This window comes from Podarcis muralis, chromosome 5 (genome assembly GCF_964188315.1).
Source record: "Podarcis muralis chromosome 5, rPodMur119.hap1.1, whole genome shotgun sequence".
Classification (NCBI taxonomy): Eukaryota; Metazoa; Chordata; class Lepidosauria; order Squamata; family Lacertidae; genus Podarcis; species Podarcis muralis.
The window spans coordinates 45,181,210-45,200,736 of NC_135659.1; the positions used below are offsets into that span (position 1 = coordinate 45,181,210).

Below are 19,527 nucleotides of genomic sequence, written 5' to 3' on the forward strand. Positions count from 1 at the left end.
CCTTAATCTAAGTTTATAAATGGAGAGCTCCTATTCACTCATGTCCTGACCCCATTTGAGAGACATTTCTGACAACCTCCATTAATTTGAAACTATTTGAAATATTCCCTGCATTTTGGCCACTTCAATGCTGGAGTGTTAGCCACTGTTATGCATCAAGAGGTCCTCTGACACAAAGAAATTTTACAGTACTGTCAGAGCATTCAAAGTGGAGTGAACCACTTGTGTAAAAATGTTTAGCTATCTGTTTCAGAGGTATCCCTGACAGTTTTGATATCCCCCTTTATGAGTATGTGAAGTTCGAGCTTCTTGACAGAAAGATCAAATCAACATCCGAGCACACCATGCCAAACCCTGGCCAATGCACTTACATCCATTGGATCCCAGTCAAGGTTTGATTTTGCTCAGGATAGCAACCCAGAGGGACCGGGAATAAATTACAAACACCCAAGAAAAACCACAAACTGCTGAACGTAATTACTTGGTTTATTTGATATATAAACAATAATAGAGATGAAAAATTGGAGATGATGTGAAATAGAATTATAAATGATACAGAATGCATACAGAAAATAGAATATATAGTAATGAACACAACATATGATTAAATATTTAGGCATTGGATATGATTTGCATATTGATTAACAAATGGCATGCACTGACAAAGCAATCAATCCAAGTGAATAACATAATAGCTATCTCTCTCCAATCGATCTGTTGTAAATAATTCTACGTTCCTAGCATATTAGAGCAATGAAATTCATAGTTCCCAAACAAACAGCAGTAGACCTGATCCTGTAGACCAGACTGTGAAGCAAGGTGGAAAGCAGCAGGAAAGGATAAAACCATAAACCGTGCAACCTTCCCCTCCCCAAATAAAAGATGTAGAAGAACTGAGCATGCCTTTTATATCAATCAGCAAAGGGACTATGGGGCTGGATCTTTCTATTATTATTTTTTCTTTCAGTTTTACTGTTTGTATGGACAGACTCCCATAAACATGGACTATGCATTACCATAATCCATATGGGAGAAGGAAGAAAGATGAACAAACGGGACCCTGTTGTACAAGTGGTTCTTCATGAAGGGACCTTTGACACACTACCAGCATCAGTTTGCCAAAACATGTTAGGCTCTCACTTTGTTTAGGTGATGTGGTTGCTTTTCTGCCACTCTGCAGAATGCCAAGTCACTGGAAGCCTTGATTGAAAACAGCCAAAATGTGCACTCAGATTCAAGCAGCTTTCATAGGAAAGAGCCAGACATGGTACAATGTCCATTTTACTCCATCATGGCTGTTCTACTGTATGCACAGAACATATTGTCATGGTTGGGTGTGATGCACATGTAGGCCAAGCAAGACCCAGATAAGCAATATTTAGGATCAAAAGTACCATATGACTAATCTCAGATACACAAAGGGCCTTTGAGCTTGCAGTTTCTCAAAGAGTAGCTTTTCACTTCACATGCCATACTGCTTTTGAAACTGGGGAGATTTCAAGTGTATTTTGGTAATTATGGCAAGGGTGGAGAACCTGTAGCCCTCAACATATTCTTGGAATCCAGGTCCTATCAGGCTAAGGCAGCATGTTCAACCAAGCATGCTATATGGCATGGGGTTCCCAGTTTGCTTTTTTAAAGCCAAATGTAAAATAATTGCAACAGGTACATTTGTATACTTGGGAATGCTTAGAATATCTTAAGAAGACAGATTCATAGGTAGTGTTAACAACAACAAATAAAGGTAAAGGTAAAGGGACCCCTGACCATTAGGTCCAGTCGTGACCGACTCTGGGGTTGCGGTGCTCATCTCGCTTTATTGGCTGAGGGAGCCGGCGTACAGCTTCCGGGTCATGTGGCCAGCATGACTAAGCCGCTTCTGGCGAACCAGAGCAGCGCATGGAAATGCCGTTTACCTTCCCGCTGGAGCGGTACCTATTTATCTACTTGCACTTTGACATGCTTTTGAACTGCTAGGTTGGCAGGAGCTGTGACCGAGCAACGGGAGCTCACCCTGTTGTGGGGATTCGAACCACAGACCCTCTGATCAGCAAGTCCTAGGCTCTGTGGTTTAACCCACAGCGCCACCCGTGTCCCACCAACAGCAACAAATAGTGTGCTATAATTGCACACTAGCAACTAACTAGTACACTAACATTGCTAGCTGGACAGATCCACCTAAAATTACAGTATTCCTTCCAAGGCATTTGTTCTAGCAATGGTCTGAGTTGGATGAATATTCAGGAATCTTCTGGCATCAAAATCTCTCCTGCATATTATCTATCCAATACAGCATTAGAAAACAGAGAACTTAGAGTGATCTGTTATGGAATAAGCCTCCGTCTTTCACCAATGCAACCACCACCATCCAGCATTCTGTAGTTGGTGTTTCTCAAACGATGACACTTAAAAACAACAAGCCTGTAAAGATGGTATGAGACAGATTGATCATAATAATTTAGTATATTGTTTCTGTTAATATTTTTTTTTTGTAAATCAAGTCACAGCCCCTTGTTTTAAGCTATGACCATCATAAACAAATATTAATAGAAACAAGACTAACAAACCATTACAATATCTCAGAAATTTTCTATAACCTCCTCGAATAAACATTACAAACGTTAGACATGCTACCCATACCACTGCTCTGTTTTGACTGAGAAAGATAATCTGATCTCCTGAAGAAATAGTCCGTTCTAGCAGAGGAAGCAGCTGCAAGGCAGATGTCCATGCACTAGTGGGATGACTTCATGGGTTGCATGTAACCTTTAATCAACAGACTATGATGTTACTGTATTGTTCACATATGAGATTGTTATTAGGCCTGTTTTATAGTTCTAAAGCAGTTTTTCCAAGACTTCACGTACTTCTTCTGGGTGATAATTCCAGGGTCCCACTCCACCCTGTAAAAGAAGAAATACCATTATGTCTCTGAGCAATTTCTAGGGAGGAGGATGCAGGTTGTACAAAAGTGATGCAATTAATTACGGATATTCCTCATCTTCATGAAAAGATATTCCTCATCTTCACTTCATTTAGTGAGACAATATTTGGCATCAGCCAATTATTTAGCAATTAGATGTCAAAAATAGAATTCAAAATGGTTTGCAATTATACAAATACTGTATCTCCCAACTAAGTTATTGTTTTCCATCTCCTGTGAGATGAGAGGCAAAATTACACAAGTGATTACACTGGGAGAAAGGGTGAGAAATAAATTCAAGGAACTAAATAAATGCATGCAGTGTTTTTTTTTTGTGTTAAGAAAAGCAGACTTGGACAGCTGTTGCTCTGAACACATAAGCAGACACATCACCCCACCTGCATTTCCTTCAGGTTCAAGTCACTCCCAAACTGCTTTTTCTCCCACAAGGTCCCAGGTGCTTGTTCATCCTTACAAACAAGTACATGGAATCCCACAGGGAAAGGGGGAAAGGAACTAGGTTTGGAAACCTTAAGCTGGAAGAGGGTTAAACACCCCTTTATCTCTAGTCTGCTCAGCTCAGAATGGCAACCCTCCAAACCTGATTTCCTCCACACATTTTCCTGCACCTATTTACACGTAATGCATATTTTGCAACTATACAAGCACGAGAGAAACACAGTGTAGTTGCCAGGGTAGCTAACAGGGTGCCCTCCAGATTTTATTGGACTAAAACTGCTGAAGTAAAACTTCTGGAGTCTTTTCTTGAAGGCACTACTCTGGTTACCTCTGCAGTAGACTACTGTATCTCTTTCTCTTTAAGGCGATTCAAGTTGCAGTTCTCATAGGATCAAATCTTGGTAAAGTTAATGACATTTAGAAACAGATTGGTAAATTCAGGAGGCCTGCTAAGTCAAGGTGGATTCCAAGTTAACTCTAAAAGAAGACAATGCAGTGGACATAGTCTCCACTTTCATGAGAAGGTTCTTGGTTGACTTACACAAGGGTAGGAATTATTCCGTACTTTTTCTTAATAATATGATCTAAGGCACTCAGGCTACCCAGACCAACTATCATGTTGTGATACATGCTGTGGGTCCTACCAAACTAATAACATTTTTATTACCTTGTAGATAATATTTCCTTTTTGAAGGACATAAAGCCTTTCTGGTAGAGCTGCATACTTGGAACTGCTTAGGTTCTCCATTGTGTCTACAACCACTGGACACGAGGGATTCTCTTTCAGTAGGATCTGTGCAGCCTGGATACGATCTTGGAGGGTTTGATGACTTTTAATGGCAATATTGTTCTTAAAAGCCCATCCATCTAAAGCAAACAGCATGATTAGGCAAATCATATAGCATCTAGACATAGCAACATTTATTAATATCCTTCAGAATTGTAGAAATGTATGTCGGAGTATTAAGTTGGATAATAAAATTTATATTTTAATCCAGTTTTTACTGATTTATAAATGAGGCAAACTTGGCAAAAGGTGGTATTCAACTTAAGTTTTCTTCGGAGTAGATCTATTAAAATTATTGAACCTAACTTTGCCATGTTTATTAATTTCAGTGGGTGCATTCTCAGTGAAACTTAGTTGAATACCACCCAAAGTATTTAAGTCCTCATTTTTAAAATTGATGTGGCTAACCAAGCACCCTAGTTTTGAAGCATTTGTTTTGATTTTCAATACTGAGACCAAAAGGTTAACATATTTAGAGGCATACAAGCACTTTCTTGCATCTTCTAATCCCTTTTAAGAAATTAACAATTAAAACAGATATGGGAAATCTGTGACCTTCCAGATATTGTTGGACTACAACTCCCATCATCCCTGACCATTGACCATGGCTGATGGGAGTAGGAATCCAACAACATCTGGAGGATCACTTGTTCCCTGTTCCTGAATTTAAAATATGCTATAGTAGTTTAGTTACTGTCTATGTGCTATGACAGTAATGGGGCACCTGAGGCCCAGGGGTGAGGGCAAAAGTGGCCTTCCAGGCCTCTCTATCTTACCCTTAAAACTATCCCCAAGTGATACGCCCTCCTCAGCCATGCTCCTCACCAGCCCTGATTTGTAACCTCCTTGAGTGTTTTTGCTTGACTGGATAGAGGATAGAGAGGGATGTGTGAATGTGTGTAAAAATTACCCATAGTAATCTTACTTTACCTGAGGCATGAGCTTCTTCAATGTAGATTATAAGGAAATCTGCTGCAAATCTGAAGTCTTCGATGAGCTTCTTGAATTTGCCAAATTTGAACATAAATGAAGGTCAGGTACAGCTTCCAAATGCCAAGACCAAAGGCCTCGTTTCTGCAACAGACATAAGCAGTCTTCAAAGTGTAATGAAACTAGAATTATAGTGTTTTCCTTAAAAAGTACCAGTCAAGAATTCTTCCACATTCCTTGTACACAGGACATCTAATATTTGATCCTATGAGAACGCAAACCTTGGGAGACAAGCAGGATGGCATTCTACTAATGTATCCCATTACAGCAAGGATTTCTGCTTGCACAATGGGACTTCCTCTGCTCCTCTGTGCACACCCTGCACCATCCTCAAATCTGTTCCATTGGGTTAGGGAAACCCATAGAATGCATTTAATGGGGGAGGGGGAGGAGAAGGGGATGGAACAATTTCCTTAGCTCTATGCCGGATTCCACACATACACTTTCCAGTATGCTAAGGGTGCTTCCATTTATCCTGCAACTCAAATGGGCCACCTACAACCTCATAGAATCATATAACTGAAGAGTTGGAAAGGACCACAAGGGTCATCTAGTCCAACCCCAGAAATGCAGGAATCTTTTCACCAATGTGAGGCTTGAACCCATGACCCTGAGATTAAGCGTCTCATGCTCTACTGACTGAGCTAGCCATTATGATCTTCATGGTATCTGTTAAGTTGTGGGTGAACGCAGTGGCGTAGCTTGGGGGGTGCAGGGGGGGCCGGCCGCACCGGGCGCAACATCTGGGGTTAGGGCAAATCCACAGGTTAGGGGGCGCAAATCCACGGGTTAGGGGGCGCAAATTACTTGCCTTGCCCCGGGTGCTGACAACCCACGCTACGCCACTGGGTGAACGTATCAGACAACACAGAGATTCTTCAAACAGCTCTTGTTTATTCACAGGCCAGGCCAGAACTGAAGGGTTCAGCCATCTTGCTTATATAGAGCTCCACTACAATGCAACAGTAACAACTTTCTGTAACTATCCAATCACTGAACGTCACTTTCAATTCCTTATTTGCATATGTGGACCTGAGTGAAAACTATCTACAGTATCCCCCTGCTGGCTCAGGGTGAGAACTTCAGTACAGTGGTACTTCGGGTTACATACGCTTCAGGTTACAGACTCCGCTAACCCAGAAATAGTACCTCAGGTTAAGAACTTTGCTTCAGGATGAGAACAGAAATTGTGCTCTGGAGGCGCGGCGGCAGTGGGAGGCCCCATAGGCTAAAGTGGTGCTTCAGGTTAAGAATAGTTTCAGGTTAAGAACGGACCTCCAGAACGAATTAAATACTTAACCTGAGGTACCACTGTACATAACAGTATCACCCTTTCATGACAGTCTATGAAATATCTTTCTTTGGTTCTTATTCCAAAACACATTTTGCCTCAGTCATACTCAACAACCAAGAATGCACAGACCATACAGTGTAAGTTTTGAGAATGCGCATATGCATGCTTTGACTTTTCTGTGCATTTTAAAGACAGTGCAGTTACTTATTAGAAAGTGCAGCTTAATGATTGAAGAGTATGTTGTAAGAGAGAGCAAAGTGTGTTTGTTCTTTCTCCTGACAGTACATTTGGGCAACCTGGAGCTTTAGTAATCACTGTCTCTTTTCTAAACCCACATCATGTACTTAAAACAAATTCAATGCATTTTCAAAGCACATGGTTACCGGAAACTGTCATTTTCTCTCCTCCCTCTTGCCAGAACTACAATTCCTTACACCCTTACCAGTCCCCATAATTCTTTGAGGGAAGTTATGTGCTTTGAATGTATGGTCTGGATCTGACCAGGGAGAAGAGAGTCTGAGATCTGCTGCTTACTTACTGGAGTTCTTCTCAAGCCATTAATATGCACATGAAATACAGACCTTGCCATTTCACCACCCAATTTGTTCACAGTTAATTCCAGATAGTTATATCTGGCCTGAGTTGTTTTGTGCCTTTTGTAACCTTCCCCAATTTTCTCAATATGTTCTGGCTCAATTCAGGCTGCACACCCACCCACTTAATTATTGTTTAATGTGGTGTCTAAATTGTCAAACCATGGTTCACGATAAGCTAACAGTACAGAATCAGAAACCATGTTTTGAAATGAGTTGCCAAACGGCAGCTTGTGTTAACAAATACCAGGAGACCTTTAAAAATATTCAACTTACCATGCATGAAGTCCAGTATGTGACGTATTTCCCCTCTAAAATCTACTAGAGGGGTGTTGGGTGCAGGACAGCCCTGAGACACTTCGTCTTCTAGCCTTTGCCATCTGACTTTCAAGACGAAGAGTAAGTACTGGAAACTGAAGAAAGTTGGACCCCAGTTTTCATAGCCGAAATTGGGGTTTCTTGCCATGCTGCTCTTTCCCCCTTGCTTCAAAATGTATCTCTTTGCGGTAGCTGGGAATAAGATCAAGCAGATTTTACCAATAGCCGTAAAGAAGCACACTTCAAAGAGAATCCAGAACTTTTGCACCAATGTCCTGATTTTGAACATCTTGCCAGAATGAGAGACTGCTGTGTTGTGCAAAGTAGAGAAAGGAGGAAAGAGGGGGAAAGTAGATGAAGTAGCTTAGCTTTTGAACATGCATATGCAAGACTTCTGCTATTGGCTCACCAACTGCCAACTGCCATTCTAAAGGTTACGGTAACTGAAATGTTAATCAGAATAAATAATTTGCAGTTTCCAGGAATCAAGGGTGTATCCCTTCTCCTGTGCTGTTGGGTTTGTACATGTTCCAATAGTATTTCGGTGCACCAATTATTACTGCTGGAGGATTCAGAACCAGGATCACTTTTTAGAATGATCTAATTTGTTTGAACTGAGGAATATGAACAGGAATTAAATTTTTTGTTTGTTTTTAAATCAGAACTCCTGACCTCCCCACCACCACTTGACATCTTTTTAAAAGTAAGTGTGGCCTTTGTGCATATCAGCTGTATGGATAATTCCCATCTCCCTTTAATGTCCTGTTGCTATTTGTATTGTGCATGTACGCTGCTGCACTTGCTCTCACAACAGCCACTGCTCCCATTTCACATACAGTATGAAAGCAGAATGCTTGAGGCTGTGTGGCAGCGGAGGACTTCTGTTTATTTTTAACAGCTGGGCAATCCAACAAGCATAAAGATTAAGCAACAGGTAGAGTTTGGTCTATTGCGTCTCTGAACAACACAGTTGTGAAAGACAAGGGAGCTGCCGGGAAGAAAACAAACCTGTTTATCGGCGTCGCCCTGCTCAGTTCCCACACATCTGTTTTGGAGGGAGTGTTTCTTCTTCACTTTAAGGGAAGATGTAACAGTTTGTTCCGCCTTCAGGGGCTGAAATCTTCCTAGCGAGATCATTAAGGAGGGTCGTGTGAAGGCGGTGCTGCGCTGCCCATCGGAGCAGAGAACGGGGTTCTTGAAATCATGGTGCGAGAAGGAGGGAAAGAGGCTGTTTGAATGAGTAACCAGTTCAAGAACCTGCAGGCAGGCAGCCCTTGGAGCTTACTCCCAAGGGAGCATGCATAGGATTGCAGTTTGTCCTTTACAAGCAGCTCTGCAAAAGGCAGAGCTGCAGCTTGGAAGGTTAACAGTTATATTTATTGCGGCACAAGCTTCCGCACCCCTAATCTCACCTGCCGCGACAAATCTGCTGGGCTTTATAAGGCGCCCGGTGCCAACTGGAGGCGCTGCTCGCTTTCTCTTTAAAAGGAGGGGACAGGCGAGCGACGGAGAGACGCGCCGGTCGGCTCGGGCCTCTTAAAGGGCGCCCTGTCTCTTTAAGGAGGAGAGAAGTTAAAGCAGCCGCCGAGCCCTTGCCGTTTCCGGCAACACAGGCCCTCGGTACGTAGCGTCCCTTTTTTGGCACCGGGAGGTAGTGGCCGCGCCGCCGCCTCGTGGAGTGGGTGGGTGGGAGGGAGGGACAAGGTCCATCCTGCGGCCTGGCCCAAAGGGAAGCTTCACACGTTAGGGGGAAAGGAAAGAGAAAGACCCGTGTCTGCGCGGGTGGAACACCACCCCCCTTGCCGGCTCCCTGGTGCGCAGACCCCACGTTCGAATGATGCAGCCGGGGGCTTATTCATTGCGCCCAAATAGGACCGCAGGCAAGGGAAGCGATGGCTGCTGCCCCTCTCTTCCCGCCATAAGAGGCATCTCTTAATACAGATGGGTCCCTCCTTCGTGTCCTTTAACCGCCTTAGCAGTGCCAAGGGTGGGTTTTCTCCCTCGCAGCCACCTTTATGGCGTTAAATATGGAAGCGGCGGTGATTTGCATGGAACCGGGAAGTGATTTTGGGCTGACACATAGATAGGTGACGAGCGCAAGGCTGCTGGTTACATCAAGGCTTGTCTCTTGCTACGTCTTCAGTCTCCATGTAATAAAAGCGTATTTGCTTGGAAGTTAGCTTCATGGGTTCCCCAAAAGCACTTCAGGGTTGGGTATTTTGGGGGGGGGGGCTGTTAGGCACTGGGTAGTTTTTTATTTCCCTGCTGGAAGACTGCAGTGGCCAGAATACTTGCCTGCCTGCTTTCCCATATCTTGACCACTACAGATTTCCAGTAGGATATTCCGTCAGCAACCTTAGGACTTGAAAGATAAAGCCGCACGAAACTGCTTCTGAGGAAGTGCTCCTAGATTTTGTGTATGTGGTGTAAGAAGCAGCAAGAGCACCAGGGCTAATGCTACTGTAACGGTACCTCTGGGGCTGTGACCACATAGTAAGACAGCCATCCAGGACAACCGCTGCTGTATGGATCTGGCAGCTTTTCACCATACCACAGTAAATCACCAAAAAGAATCATTGGCAGTGGTACAGATTTTGACATGCTTACAGATACAGTGCAGCCTTCATCCTGTGTGTTTGTGACTTTTTGTTGCCTTGCACAAGGCAAAGATGACTAATATATTATTAAAAAAGAACAAATGGAATCACATTTGGATTTCTAGGAGACATCAGGTTGCTTTTTTGTTTGTGTGATTCAGGCCTTAGACTTTTGAGTTTGCTTTTTGTAATCTAGTTTATTATATTAATTGCCAGAAAGGTAGTTGCACCCAGGTTAGTTGGCTTGTATGTTTCTATTTAAAAAGCTGTACTAAGCATGGATTGCTTTCCTTTTCCCCTGTTATACTCTGCCTGAGCCGTTTATTTGCGATCCTTGGATGAAGGGCGGTATAGAAATTTAGTAAATAATAATAATTCTGCCCGTTATATCTGTATTTATATCATTCTCCTTATTGCTTGTAGTAATCTGGATGAAGTGGACTAATCTTGTTGGGAGTCTATCTGAAGGTTTCTTCAGATTTCCAGGATGTTTCATAGATTCCAGTTTTGTCAATATGTGAATAATAGAGTTCCATTTTTAATTTGAAACTGTATTTAATCTGCTTCATGTTTTCCAGCTATTTTTCACTTCTGAGCACTTCGTTGGGACATTGGTGCATGAATGGCAACTGTGGATGACCTAAAGTTTCATGGTAACTTATAAAATTACACTTAAAGTCTCTGAATTATTCTGCAGCATGTGCATGAGGCCATTGCATTAATGCCACTTATATAATTAAACCATGTTTCATAATGCACAGTCTTGCGAGCTCAACATTACTGCTGATTGTTTTAAAAGCAGCGTTTATCAGTTATGGAACTGAGCTCAGTTGTCTCTGCATAATGGGAATATTATGGGGAAAGTGATGGAGCATTTTGCACATGAAGAGTGCATTAAGTAATCGCTTAAAGTTCTGCCAATTTGCTAGGTGCTTATTCTAATTAGGACTGAAAGCCCAGTTACAGTTCAGTTCCTACAGTTAGGTAGTATGCCACTGGTTCAAATGTATAGAAAGCCGACAGTTACAGCAGACAAGTAGGAGGAGTGACTCCTTTTGGAGCTTGCCATTGGTGAAAATTGCAGTAGATGTGAACTGTTTCTGTTCTGGCAATCTACTGCAGTTCTAATTACTTAAAATGTGTGTGGGTTTATACCAGTAGTATTAATTTGTCTCCTGCACCTATTGATTTATGTTTCTGTGCTGCTCCCCTTTCAGTATGCACTAGTTCAAATAGCCTTTCTGTCTAGTGAACTCAACCCTAGGGTGTAGATTCAGGTCTGCCATCAGCTAGCGTGCAGGAGGTAGACCAGCAGCACATCTTACTTGGAAAAAACAAAATCTTTTTAACTGAGCACCAACACAAGCTTTGCAACATATTGATGGGAGAGCCCTACTAATTTCACACAGTTGCATGCCCTGACAGTTAGCAATGTGAAAATCTAAACTTGATTGGAATGATTTGTTTTTCAGAATTTGATGATGCAGCCAATTTGTTGGCAGCAAATCCGGATGCTGTCACAATAAGCATTGATGAACCAGCTGAGAAACCAAAAACAAAGCACGGACATCTGCAAGATTCTGGGAGAGAGGAGGACGATGAGCTATTGGGGACAGATGATTCTGATAAGACTGAGGTTAGAGGACAATGTAAAGATGTTTTCTGACAAACTGATTTTCCTCCTCAAGCTTTTAATTAGTACAACAGCTATTTTAAATAAATTGAATATGTTGTGTGTAAATAGCAGCAGAAGCCACTCGAGGTAGTCATCTGTGAGAAGGAGAAAACATAGGATACTCCTTGGCCAGGCTGCTCTGTAGCAAAAAGATTGTATTGCTGAGAAGTTTAATACCCCAGACAGGGTGTTCGATGGGTAGGCACAGTATTGGAAGATATCTCATGGGGTGTAGGTTGGAATGGGGATAGGAGAGCTTTTTTGTTATCATTATTCACTTGCTGTTTTCTCTGTTAGCCCTGAGCTGGTTTTTGAAAGTGCTCTTGTACTTGTTACAATCTCAGGTGGTAAGCACTACATTAATGGTTTGGGGCACTTGTATATGTAAGCAGATATTGAAGAAAAATAATTAACTTCAGAATATTCCCTGTGTAAACTGTTCTACGTGGCTTGTTGGTACCCTTTTATTGAATTGCTTTCTATTGAATTTCTTTCTTTCTAGCCACTGGAATATTTGTTCAGTGGCAATACTTTCCCCGCTTTGACCAGAGGTGTGTGAATCCTCTGTAGTTCTGTGTGTGGCTTTCCCACAGGACTGCAAATTGGAAGAGATTATATACAACACATATAACAGGCAGTGATGAAATAGATACTTCCTGAGTGGAGTGGCTAGAGTTGACTGAAGGACATGTTGTTGGTACCAGGTTGTCTGAACTTGTGGCCAGTGGCCTGACAATACCACACACACTGTTTCAGAAAGATGGGCTTGGAGAATTAGCAGGGTGGTAACAATAATATATAGGGACACGGGTGGTGCTGCGGGTTAAACCACAGAGCCTAGGACTTGCCGATCGGAAGGTCGGCGGTTTGAATCTCCGCCATGGGGTGAGCTCCCGTTGCTCGGTCCCTGCTCCTGCCAACCTAGCAGTTCAAAAGCACATCAAAGTGCAAGTAGATAAATAGGAATCACTCCGGCGGGAAGGTAAACGGCGTTTCCATGCACTGCTCTGGTTCGCCAGAAGCGGCTTAGTCATGCTGGCCACATGACCCGGAAGCTATACTCCGGCTCCTTCGGCCAATAAAGCGAGATGAGCGCTGCAACCCCAGAGTTGGTCATGACTGGACCTAATGGTCAGGGGTCCCTTTACCTTACCTAACAATAATATATTTGGCATACATTTTGCTCAAAATTCTTCTTCCAAGTTGAAATGTCTTTTCCCACTTTGCTCAAATATATTTGCAATTCCTATGAGTTAAAAAGACCTGCCTGTTAAAATGACCCGCTAATACTGAATTAGCAATCTTTTTCTCTTCTTCTAAAATTTCAGTTGCTTGCCGGACAGAAGAAAAGCGCCCCATTCTGGACATTTGAGTATTACCAAACATTTTTTGATGTCGATACATACCAGGTTTGTAATCTGCAGTAATGTCTCTATTAAGGCACCATGCACAAGTGATCTTCAGCTTGCTTTTTTGTGCATAGCAGAGCTGGTAGTGGATACTATCTGCAACTGTTCAGAGTTCATCTTGTTTCCATATTCATAGGTCTCCAAACAAAAAAAGTACAAATGATTCATTCTTTTTGAAAATGTATCTGGCCTGTTGCCTCTCCCTGCCATTTGAAATTGCCAATACCAATCAATGCATGTGTGATTACTACTTTTGTAGCACTATTATAATACTTATCAGCAAAGTTTGCTGTGCACTTCAGTCTCTGGAGTTCTGTCCACAAATGCAACCTGTTATTCAAAGTGCCGCATGCTTGCACCCTTTACTAGTGTGTGCTGAGTCATCAAATTTCAATGGCAGCTTAACTGTGGATGCTAACTATGGAAATAATAGGACGAGTGTTATGCAGCAATATAGCAATATAAGAAGTAAGTGGGGCGGAGGGATAAGCAAACCATTCTTACAACTGAAGCAAGAAGAAAATACAGAGGGGATATCCAGACAACTGTGCCATTTCAAACACTCAAAGCAATTATCTAGTTCAGATGTCACAATAATTTAATTAAATAATTTAACAAAAATAATTTATCTTCAGTCAAATGTTTTGTATTACTTTTATTAGGTCCTCGACAGAATCAAAGGTTCTGTTTTTCCAGTACCAGGGAAAAACTTTGTAAGACTGTATATTCGAAGTAATCCAGATCTTTATGGTACGTGCAAATGCTAAAATTGTCATGAAAGAACTTATTTCCCCCCCAACACTGGGTCAGTCAGTCAGAATAAACGATCTTTTGCTTTTGTTTCCATTAAGGTCCCTTTTGGATATGTGCCACGTTAGTCTTTGCCATTGCTATCAGTGGCAACCTTTCAAAGTTTTTCATCCATCTGGGCAAACCTGATTTCCATTATGTGCCTGAATTCCGAAAAGGTTTGTGTTAAAAACTGTATTCCAAATACATTTGAATTCCTGGTGATTCACTGTTCTAGCTAAGATAACAGAAGAAGAAATTTAAGATAGTTAGCCACCATATAAAAGGTTTTGTTCCGAAGTACATGGCAGTTCAAGATGCTAAGTTCCCCACCAAACTAGAACCAAGGAAGAGGCTGTGGATATGGTGTGTATAATATTGCCTGACCTAGACTGAGAGCTTAGGCAAGTGAAGACAGGAATGGCTTAGGGAGCAGCCAGCCATAGGAGAAAGCATGTATCAGGTAATTGCTCTTAGTTATGTATGGGTGTTGTGTTATAGAGGCTCAGTAACTTTGGCGCTGTGGGTAAAAGCCTCAGCGCCTAGGGCTTGCCGATCGAAAGGTCAGCGGTTCGAATCCCCGCGGCGGGGTGTGCTCCCATCGTTCGGTCCCAGCGCCTGCCAACCTAGCAGTTCGAAAGCACCCCCGGGTGCAAGTAGATAAATAGGGACCGCTTACTAGCGGGAAGGTAAACGGCGTTTCCGTGTGCGGCTCTGGCTCGCAAGAGCAGCGATGTCATGCTGGCCACGTGACCCGGAAGTGTCTCCGGACAGCGCTGGCCCCCGGCCTCTTGAGTGAGATGGGCGCACAACCCCAGAGTCTGTCAAGACTGGCCCGTACGGGCAGGGGTACCTTTACCTTTAACTTTGGCAGCCTAATTCAGTGTTCCATTTCTCTTACTGAGTGACAGAGATAACAGAGGCATTTTTTAAGGTGTAGCCTGTGAGACCTGATTTCAAAAGGTTAACTGCTGCCAGATGATTATCAATCAAACACAGAGTAATGCAGCCAACTGTTATGTAGTTTTAATTTACATCCTTTGAGGTCAGTATTTCTATGATGTGATAGCCTTGATTATTTTGCTGTGATTCTGAATGCTGAAATAAATCTCTTTACAGTGTCCATAGCTGCTACAGCCATCTATGCATATGCTTGGCTAGTTCCTCTAGCTCTCTGGGGATTTCTTATGTGGAGAAACAGTAAAGTTGTGAACATTGTATCCTACTCATTTCTTGAGATTGTCTGCGTTTATGGCTATTCACTTTTCATTTATATTCCAACAGCGGTAAGTTCAATATAAAGAATTCCTGAGTATATGAAGAGTATTGAGGAAGTGCTGAATAAATTGTTTTGATTTTTTTATAATATAAACAGATCAATACAGATTGTTGACATTTTATATGGGAAGTTTAGATGAGAAATCCATGCATGGCCTGCTTAATTCACCTTGGAAATGCTGGACAAATTTCACTGAGATTTGCCCTAAACTGCAGAAATGTGCATACATAATTTAATCTGAAGTAAGGAAGGGATACTTCTTGCTGTTCCCTCCAGCTGTTATGCGCATGTATTCTATGCACTATGCTGTTTCAAGTGGCTACACTGAGGAATACTTTTCTGTAGGGCTGCTGCTTGAACATGGGTGCCATCTGAGATGCTGTTGGAATCTTTTGACAGATCCTTTTTTTTTTGAGACCCCTTTAGTTGACAAATGAAACAAAAAAAATTGTGTATCGAGTATCATCAGTATCTTAACTTGTTGAAGGAAGGGAGGGATTGATGATGGATTTTGGATAGTAGCAATGCAGAGTATTTTCCTGGAAATGGCCATTGCCTACTGTTCACTACAGGGATGCGGGTGGCACTGTGGATTAAACCACAGAGCCTAGGACTTGCCGATTCGATTCCCCGCGCTGGGGTGAGCTCCCGTTGCTCGGTCCCTGCTCCTACCAACCTAGCAGTTCGAAAGCACCTCAAAGTGCAACTAGATAAATAGGTACCACTCCGGTGGGAAGGTAAACGGCGTTTCCGTGTGCTGCTCTGGTTCGCTTAGTCATGCTGGCCACGTGACCCGGAAGCTGTACGCCAGCTCCCTCGGCCAATAAAGCGAGATGAGTGCCGCAACCCCAGAGTCGGCCATGACTGGACCTAATGGTCAGGGGTCCCTTTACCTTTACCCTTACTGTTCACTACACAGCAAAGAGCCACATAAGTGCCATTTACATGTAATGTATTCCAATATGCATCATTGTGCACTGTATTGTGGGCCACAGTTCTAGATTATGTCTTGAAGAGCAGCCAGTTTATAACTTTACTCAGTATTGAGTTCAAGACATTGGTTATATATAGAAACCGTTTGTGGGTGCTCTTACTAATTTTCTCATTAAAATCTAGAAAATTGTTTTTCTGTAAGATTTTATCTGATTCAAACCAGCAAAAACTAGAACTGCATTTCCTTTCTTTTTCTTTACAGATATTGTGGATTATTCCGCAGAAAGCTCTCAGATGGGTTTTGGTGGTATTTGCTTTGTGCCTTTCAGGATCTGTCTTAGTGATGACATTTTGGCCTGCTGTTAGAGATGACAACCGAAGGATTGCAGTGGCTACAATTGTGACGGTGGTGCTTCTCAATGCCTTGCTTGCTGTTGGTTGCTTGGTATGACAGTTGTTTCCTAACTTTTATAGTTTTTTCTTAGGTCAGTTTTCATGAACAGTTAAAAGCTTCACCTATGGAGACCTTTATTCATGGAGAAAATCTGCAATCCTCACAAATAAATGTGGTTGTACTTACTGTAAATAACTCTAGAAATGGGTAGGATTTTAAAAATAGGATTTCTGTACCAAGTCATGTCTACAAATGCCTATCAGTGACTGGCTTAAACGCTGTTTAAGTGGCTAAGTGTTCCTATATTGGAGTAGGGTATAAAACCAGTAGGTTGAACATGCTTAAATCCCATGCCTTGAGCACTTACTTGCTTGTGTAAACTTTTTTGGCTTTTTTTCATATAATTAATTGATGCTATAATCTGTTTTTGTTTCATTTGTTCACTAAATCAATATAGTCGGTATTGCAGTCATCTTTTAAAATCCAGTGGTAAAGCTAATGGTTGTATTACATCTTCCCTGCCCACGTAAGCAATACAAATGTAAAAAGTACAGTATAAAGGTTAACCTGTGATATTCGTAATATACTATTGTCCCTTCTTCTCACCTTCCCCAATAATGTAGGCATACTTTTTTGATGCCCCTGAACTGGATCTTGTTATGCCAACTACTACGCTTCCACAAAATGTAACAATAAGAGCAATAAAGGAACAGTAACAAAGGTAAGCATTTCAAAAGTTACGCCCTATGTTGGTGGTCTTGCTATAACTCACTTCAGTTTAAGCAGTGATGCTTGTTGGGTCGAATTCTATGTTAAGTGTGCTTGGGTTCTCAGGTGGGTCTTCTAATTACATCCTTGCTTGCTGTTCTTGTGCCACAGCAGCTGTGATGACACCCTGCACAAGGCAAGTGTGGCACTGCTGGACAAATTAAGCAGCCTTTTAATTCCCCTCGCCATCATGAATGAATTTCAGCAACTCACCTATGCGGGGAAAACTCAATATATGAGCCTGGAGACACTAGTAGGATAGAGGCAAAATGACCCTAGTTGCCCTGAACCTTAAAAATCAATTTTGCTCACAACTGCATAGTATCTTGTGATGATTCTTGGTCACAGTGAAGTGTGAGAAAATGCTGTAAACCCACTTATCACTCCCCACCCTCCCATTTAGACAAAGTACACCTGACAGTTCTCTACACGATAGCATACCGAGGCAGTCACGTTTAATTAGCTAACAGGCTTGCTTCAGTGTTTATCTGTATCCTTCTCGGTGCATTTCATGGATATGATCATTTTTTGTTACCGGATGAGTATTTCTACAGATTAGAATTAGAACTGGAATACATGAGGGCCCACATCCAAAATCTGAATATGTTCTATTAAAATAAAAATGGACCTTTGCAACGTATCTGGTACAATTAAAACACATTAACAAACCTTGCAAAACTGCAACGAAACTAAGAAGTGCTTCAGAACAAGGACAAATGCAAGTTTACAGGTTTTGCTCTCCTTTCTAAGTTTTTTATTCTGGACAAATTGTGTAGACAGTAGCAAAGAAGCTCTAGAACTTGATGCCTTCAGCATTCTGCATTTTAGATTCATAATACTAACTTGCTTGTCTTTCCCTCCTCAGATATATATTTCTTCATCTGTGGGATATTGCTTTATTGGGGCTTTCCCATATTGAAAAAAAGAAAACCCAAAAGATCTGAAAAGAAGCATCAGCGAAAGCCAAAAGTTCTTAATGACACATCAGCAAAACCATCTAAATTCATAGTACCTGACACTTGAATGATCAACTAGTAATGGACTTAGTTGAAATTCTGCTCTGTTGAAGCAAAAGATAAAAAAGGGTTCAGTTCAGTGGAATTAATTTCACCTGGAGATTTGAATCCTAAAAATTTCAGCTGTAGATTTAAACCCTAATAATTTATTATTTTTTATCTTCTGCATAATTCTTGTTTTGTCATCAAATAAAAATGACTCAAAATGCCACCAACATTTCTAAGTATTTCTTCCCAAAAGCCTGTATATTTTGCTGTATTTATAATACATCATCAGCATCCACAGGATTTTGTGGGGAGGATGGGAGCATATGCATACAAACATAATTATAACTGACTAGGTTTTGCTCAGAAAAGACCAATTTAAATTAGTGGACCCAAGTTAGTCATATTCATTCATTTCAGAAGGTCTACTCTGAGTGGGACTAGCATTGGATACAAACCATAATATTTTTATGAGTTTGTGGGTCCCAGCCCTCTATAATCCTTGGACCCAGCAGGTGTTAGATTTAATCAAGGCTTGTGTGTTAAGCTGAGTGCTAGACACTTCTGATTCCTGGATGCAGCAAGTGTCAAAAGCTAATTAAGCCAGGCTAGCATCCTGGGCGATGGGCCATTAAGAGGACCAAGGATCAAAGTGCTTGTTGTGCTAGATTGGCAAAAGGCGGGCCTTCCCTCCTTCAACAGATAAGGCCAGAGTTTAGAGAAGAAGAGTTAGGAAAGCTGTAAGCTGGAGAGACAGCGAGGTGGGTGGGAGAGCAATGTTTGATGTCTGTCTGAATCCAAGGCTGTGACTGTGAGAGAAGACCCTTTTGGGGGGTCTGCTGTGAGCCCTTCCATCGTAGGCTCAGGTTGTATATATGTGTAAATAAACCATATATCATAAAGATACCACAGTCTCTGCTGTGTCTCATTTCCAAAAGGAAACATGGACCCCGGGTAAGCGCATGGAACCCTTGGGATCTTCCACCGCTCAGAGATTGGGGTGGCATGCAACTATATATACCAGGGCCAGCCCACCCATGAGAGCAGGTGAAGCAACCACTGTTTGTTGACTGCAAGGGTGACAGTCAACCTAGCAGTTCGAAAGCACGTCAAAAGTGCAAGTAGATAAATAGGTACCGCTCTGGCGGGAAGGTAAACGGCGTTTCTGTGCACTGCTCTGGTTCGCCAGAAGCAGCTTAGTCATGCTGGCCACATGACCTGTAAGCTGTATGCCGGCTCCCTCGGCCAATAAAGGGAGATGAGCGTCGCAACCCTAGAGTCGGCCACGACTGGACCTAATGGTCAGGGGTCTCTTTAC

The 19,527-nt window shown here is 42.1% G+C and overlaps 2 protein-coding genes across 8 annotated transcripts; one reads left to right on the forward strand and one right to left on the reverse strand.

Moving 5' to 3' along the window:
• Positions 1–467: 467 nt before the first annotated feature.
• On the reverse strand, positions 468–8,512 carry DIO1 (iodothyronine deiodinase 1). Of its 2 annotated transcripts, XM_028733426.2 has the most exons (5): positions 8,373–8,512; positions 7,323–7,556; positions 5,100–5,243; positions 4,050–4,249; positions 468–2,903 (listed from the first exon to the last, which is right to left on the reverse strand). In XM_028733426.2, exons 2-5 carry the CDS (start codon positions 7,510–7,512, stop codon positions 2,838–2,840), a joined length of 600 nt encoding a protein of 199 aa, XP_028589259.2. In that variant the 5' UTR covers positions 7,513–7,556; positions 8,373–8,512; the 3' UTR covers positions 468–2,837. The 2 variants fall into 2 exon arrangements, with proteins under 2 accessions (XP_028589259.2, XP_028589258.2); XM_028733425.2 differs by lacking the exon at positions 8,373–8,512 and having other exon boundaries at positions 7,323–7,834.
• On the forward strand, positions 7,929–19,113 carry YIPF1 (Yip1 domain family member 1). Of its 6 annotated transcripts, none has more exons than XM_077928720.1 (10): positions 7,929–8,067; positions 10,540–10,614; positions 11,434–11,597; positions 12,965–13,045; positions 13,708–13,795; positions 13,897–14,013; positions 14,954–15,120; positions 16,309–16,491; positions 17,064–17,161; positions 18,074–19,113. In XM_077928720.1, the coding sequence occupies exons 2-9, from the start codon at positions 10,584–10,586 to the stop codon at positions 17,154–17,156; spliced, it is 924 nt and encodes a 307-aa protein (XP_077784846.1). In that variant the 5' UTR covers positions 7,929–8,067; positions 10,540–10,583; the 3' UTR covers positions 17,157–17,161; positions 18,074–19,113. The 6 variants fall into 6 exon arrangements, with proteins under 6 accessions (XP_077784846.1, XP_028589254.1, XP_028589253.1 ...); XM_028733421.2 differs by lacking the exon at positions 7,929–8,067 and adding an exon at positions 8,432–8,570; XM_028733420.2 differs by lacking the exon at positions 7,929–8,067 and adding an exon at positions 8,846–8,984.
• Positions 19,114–19,527: the final 414 nt, after the last annotated feature.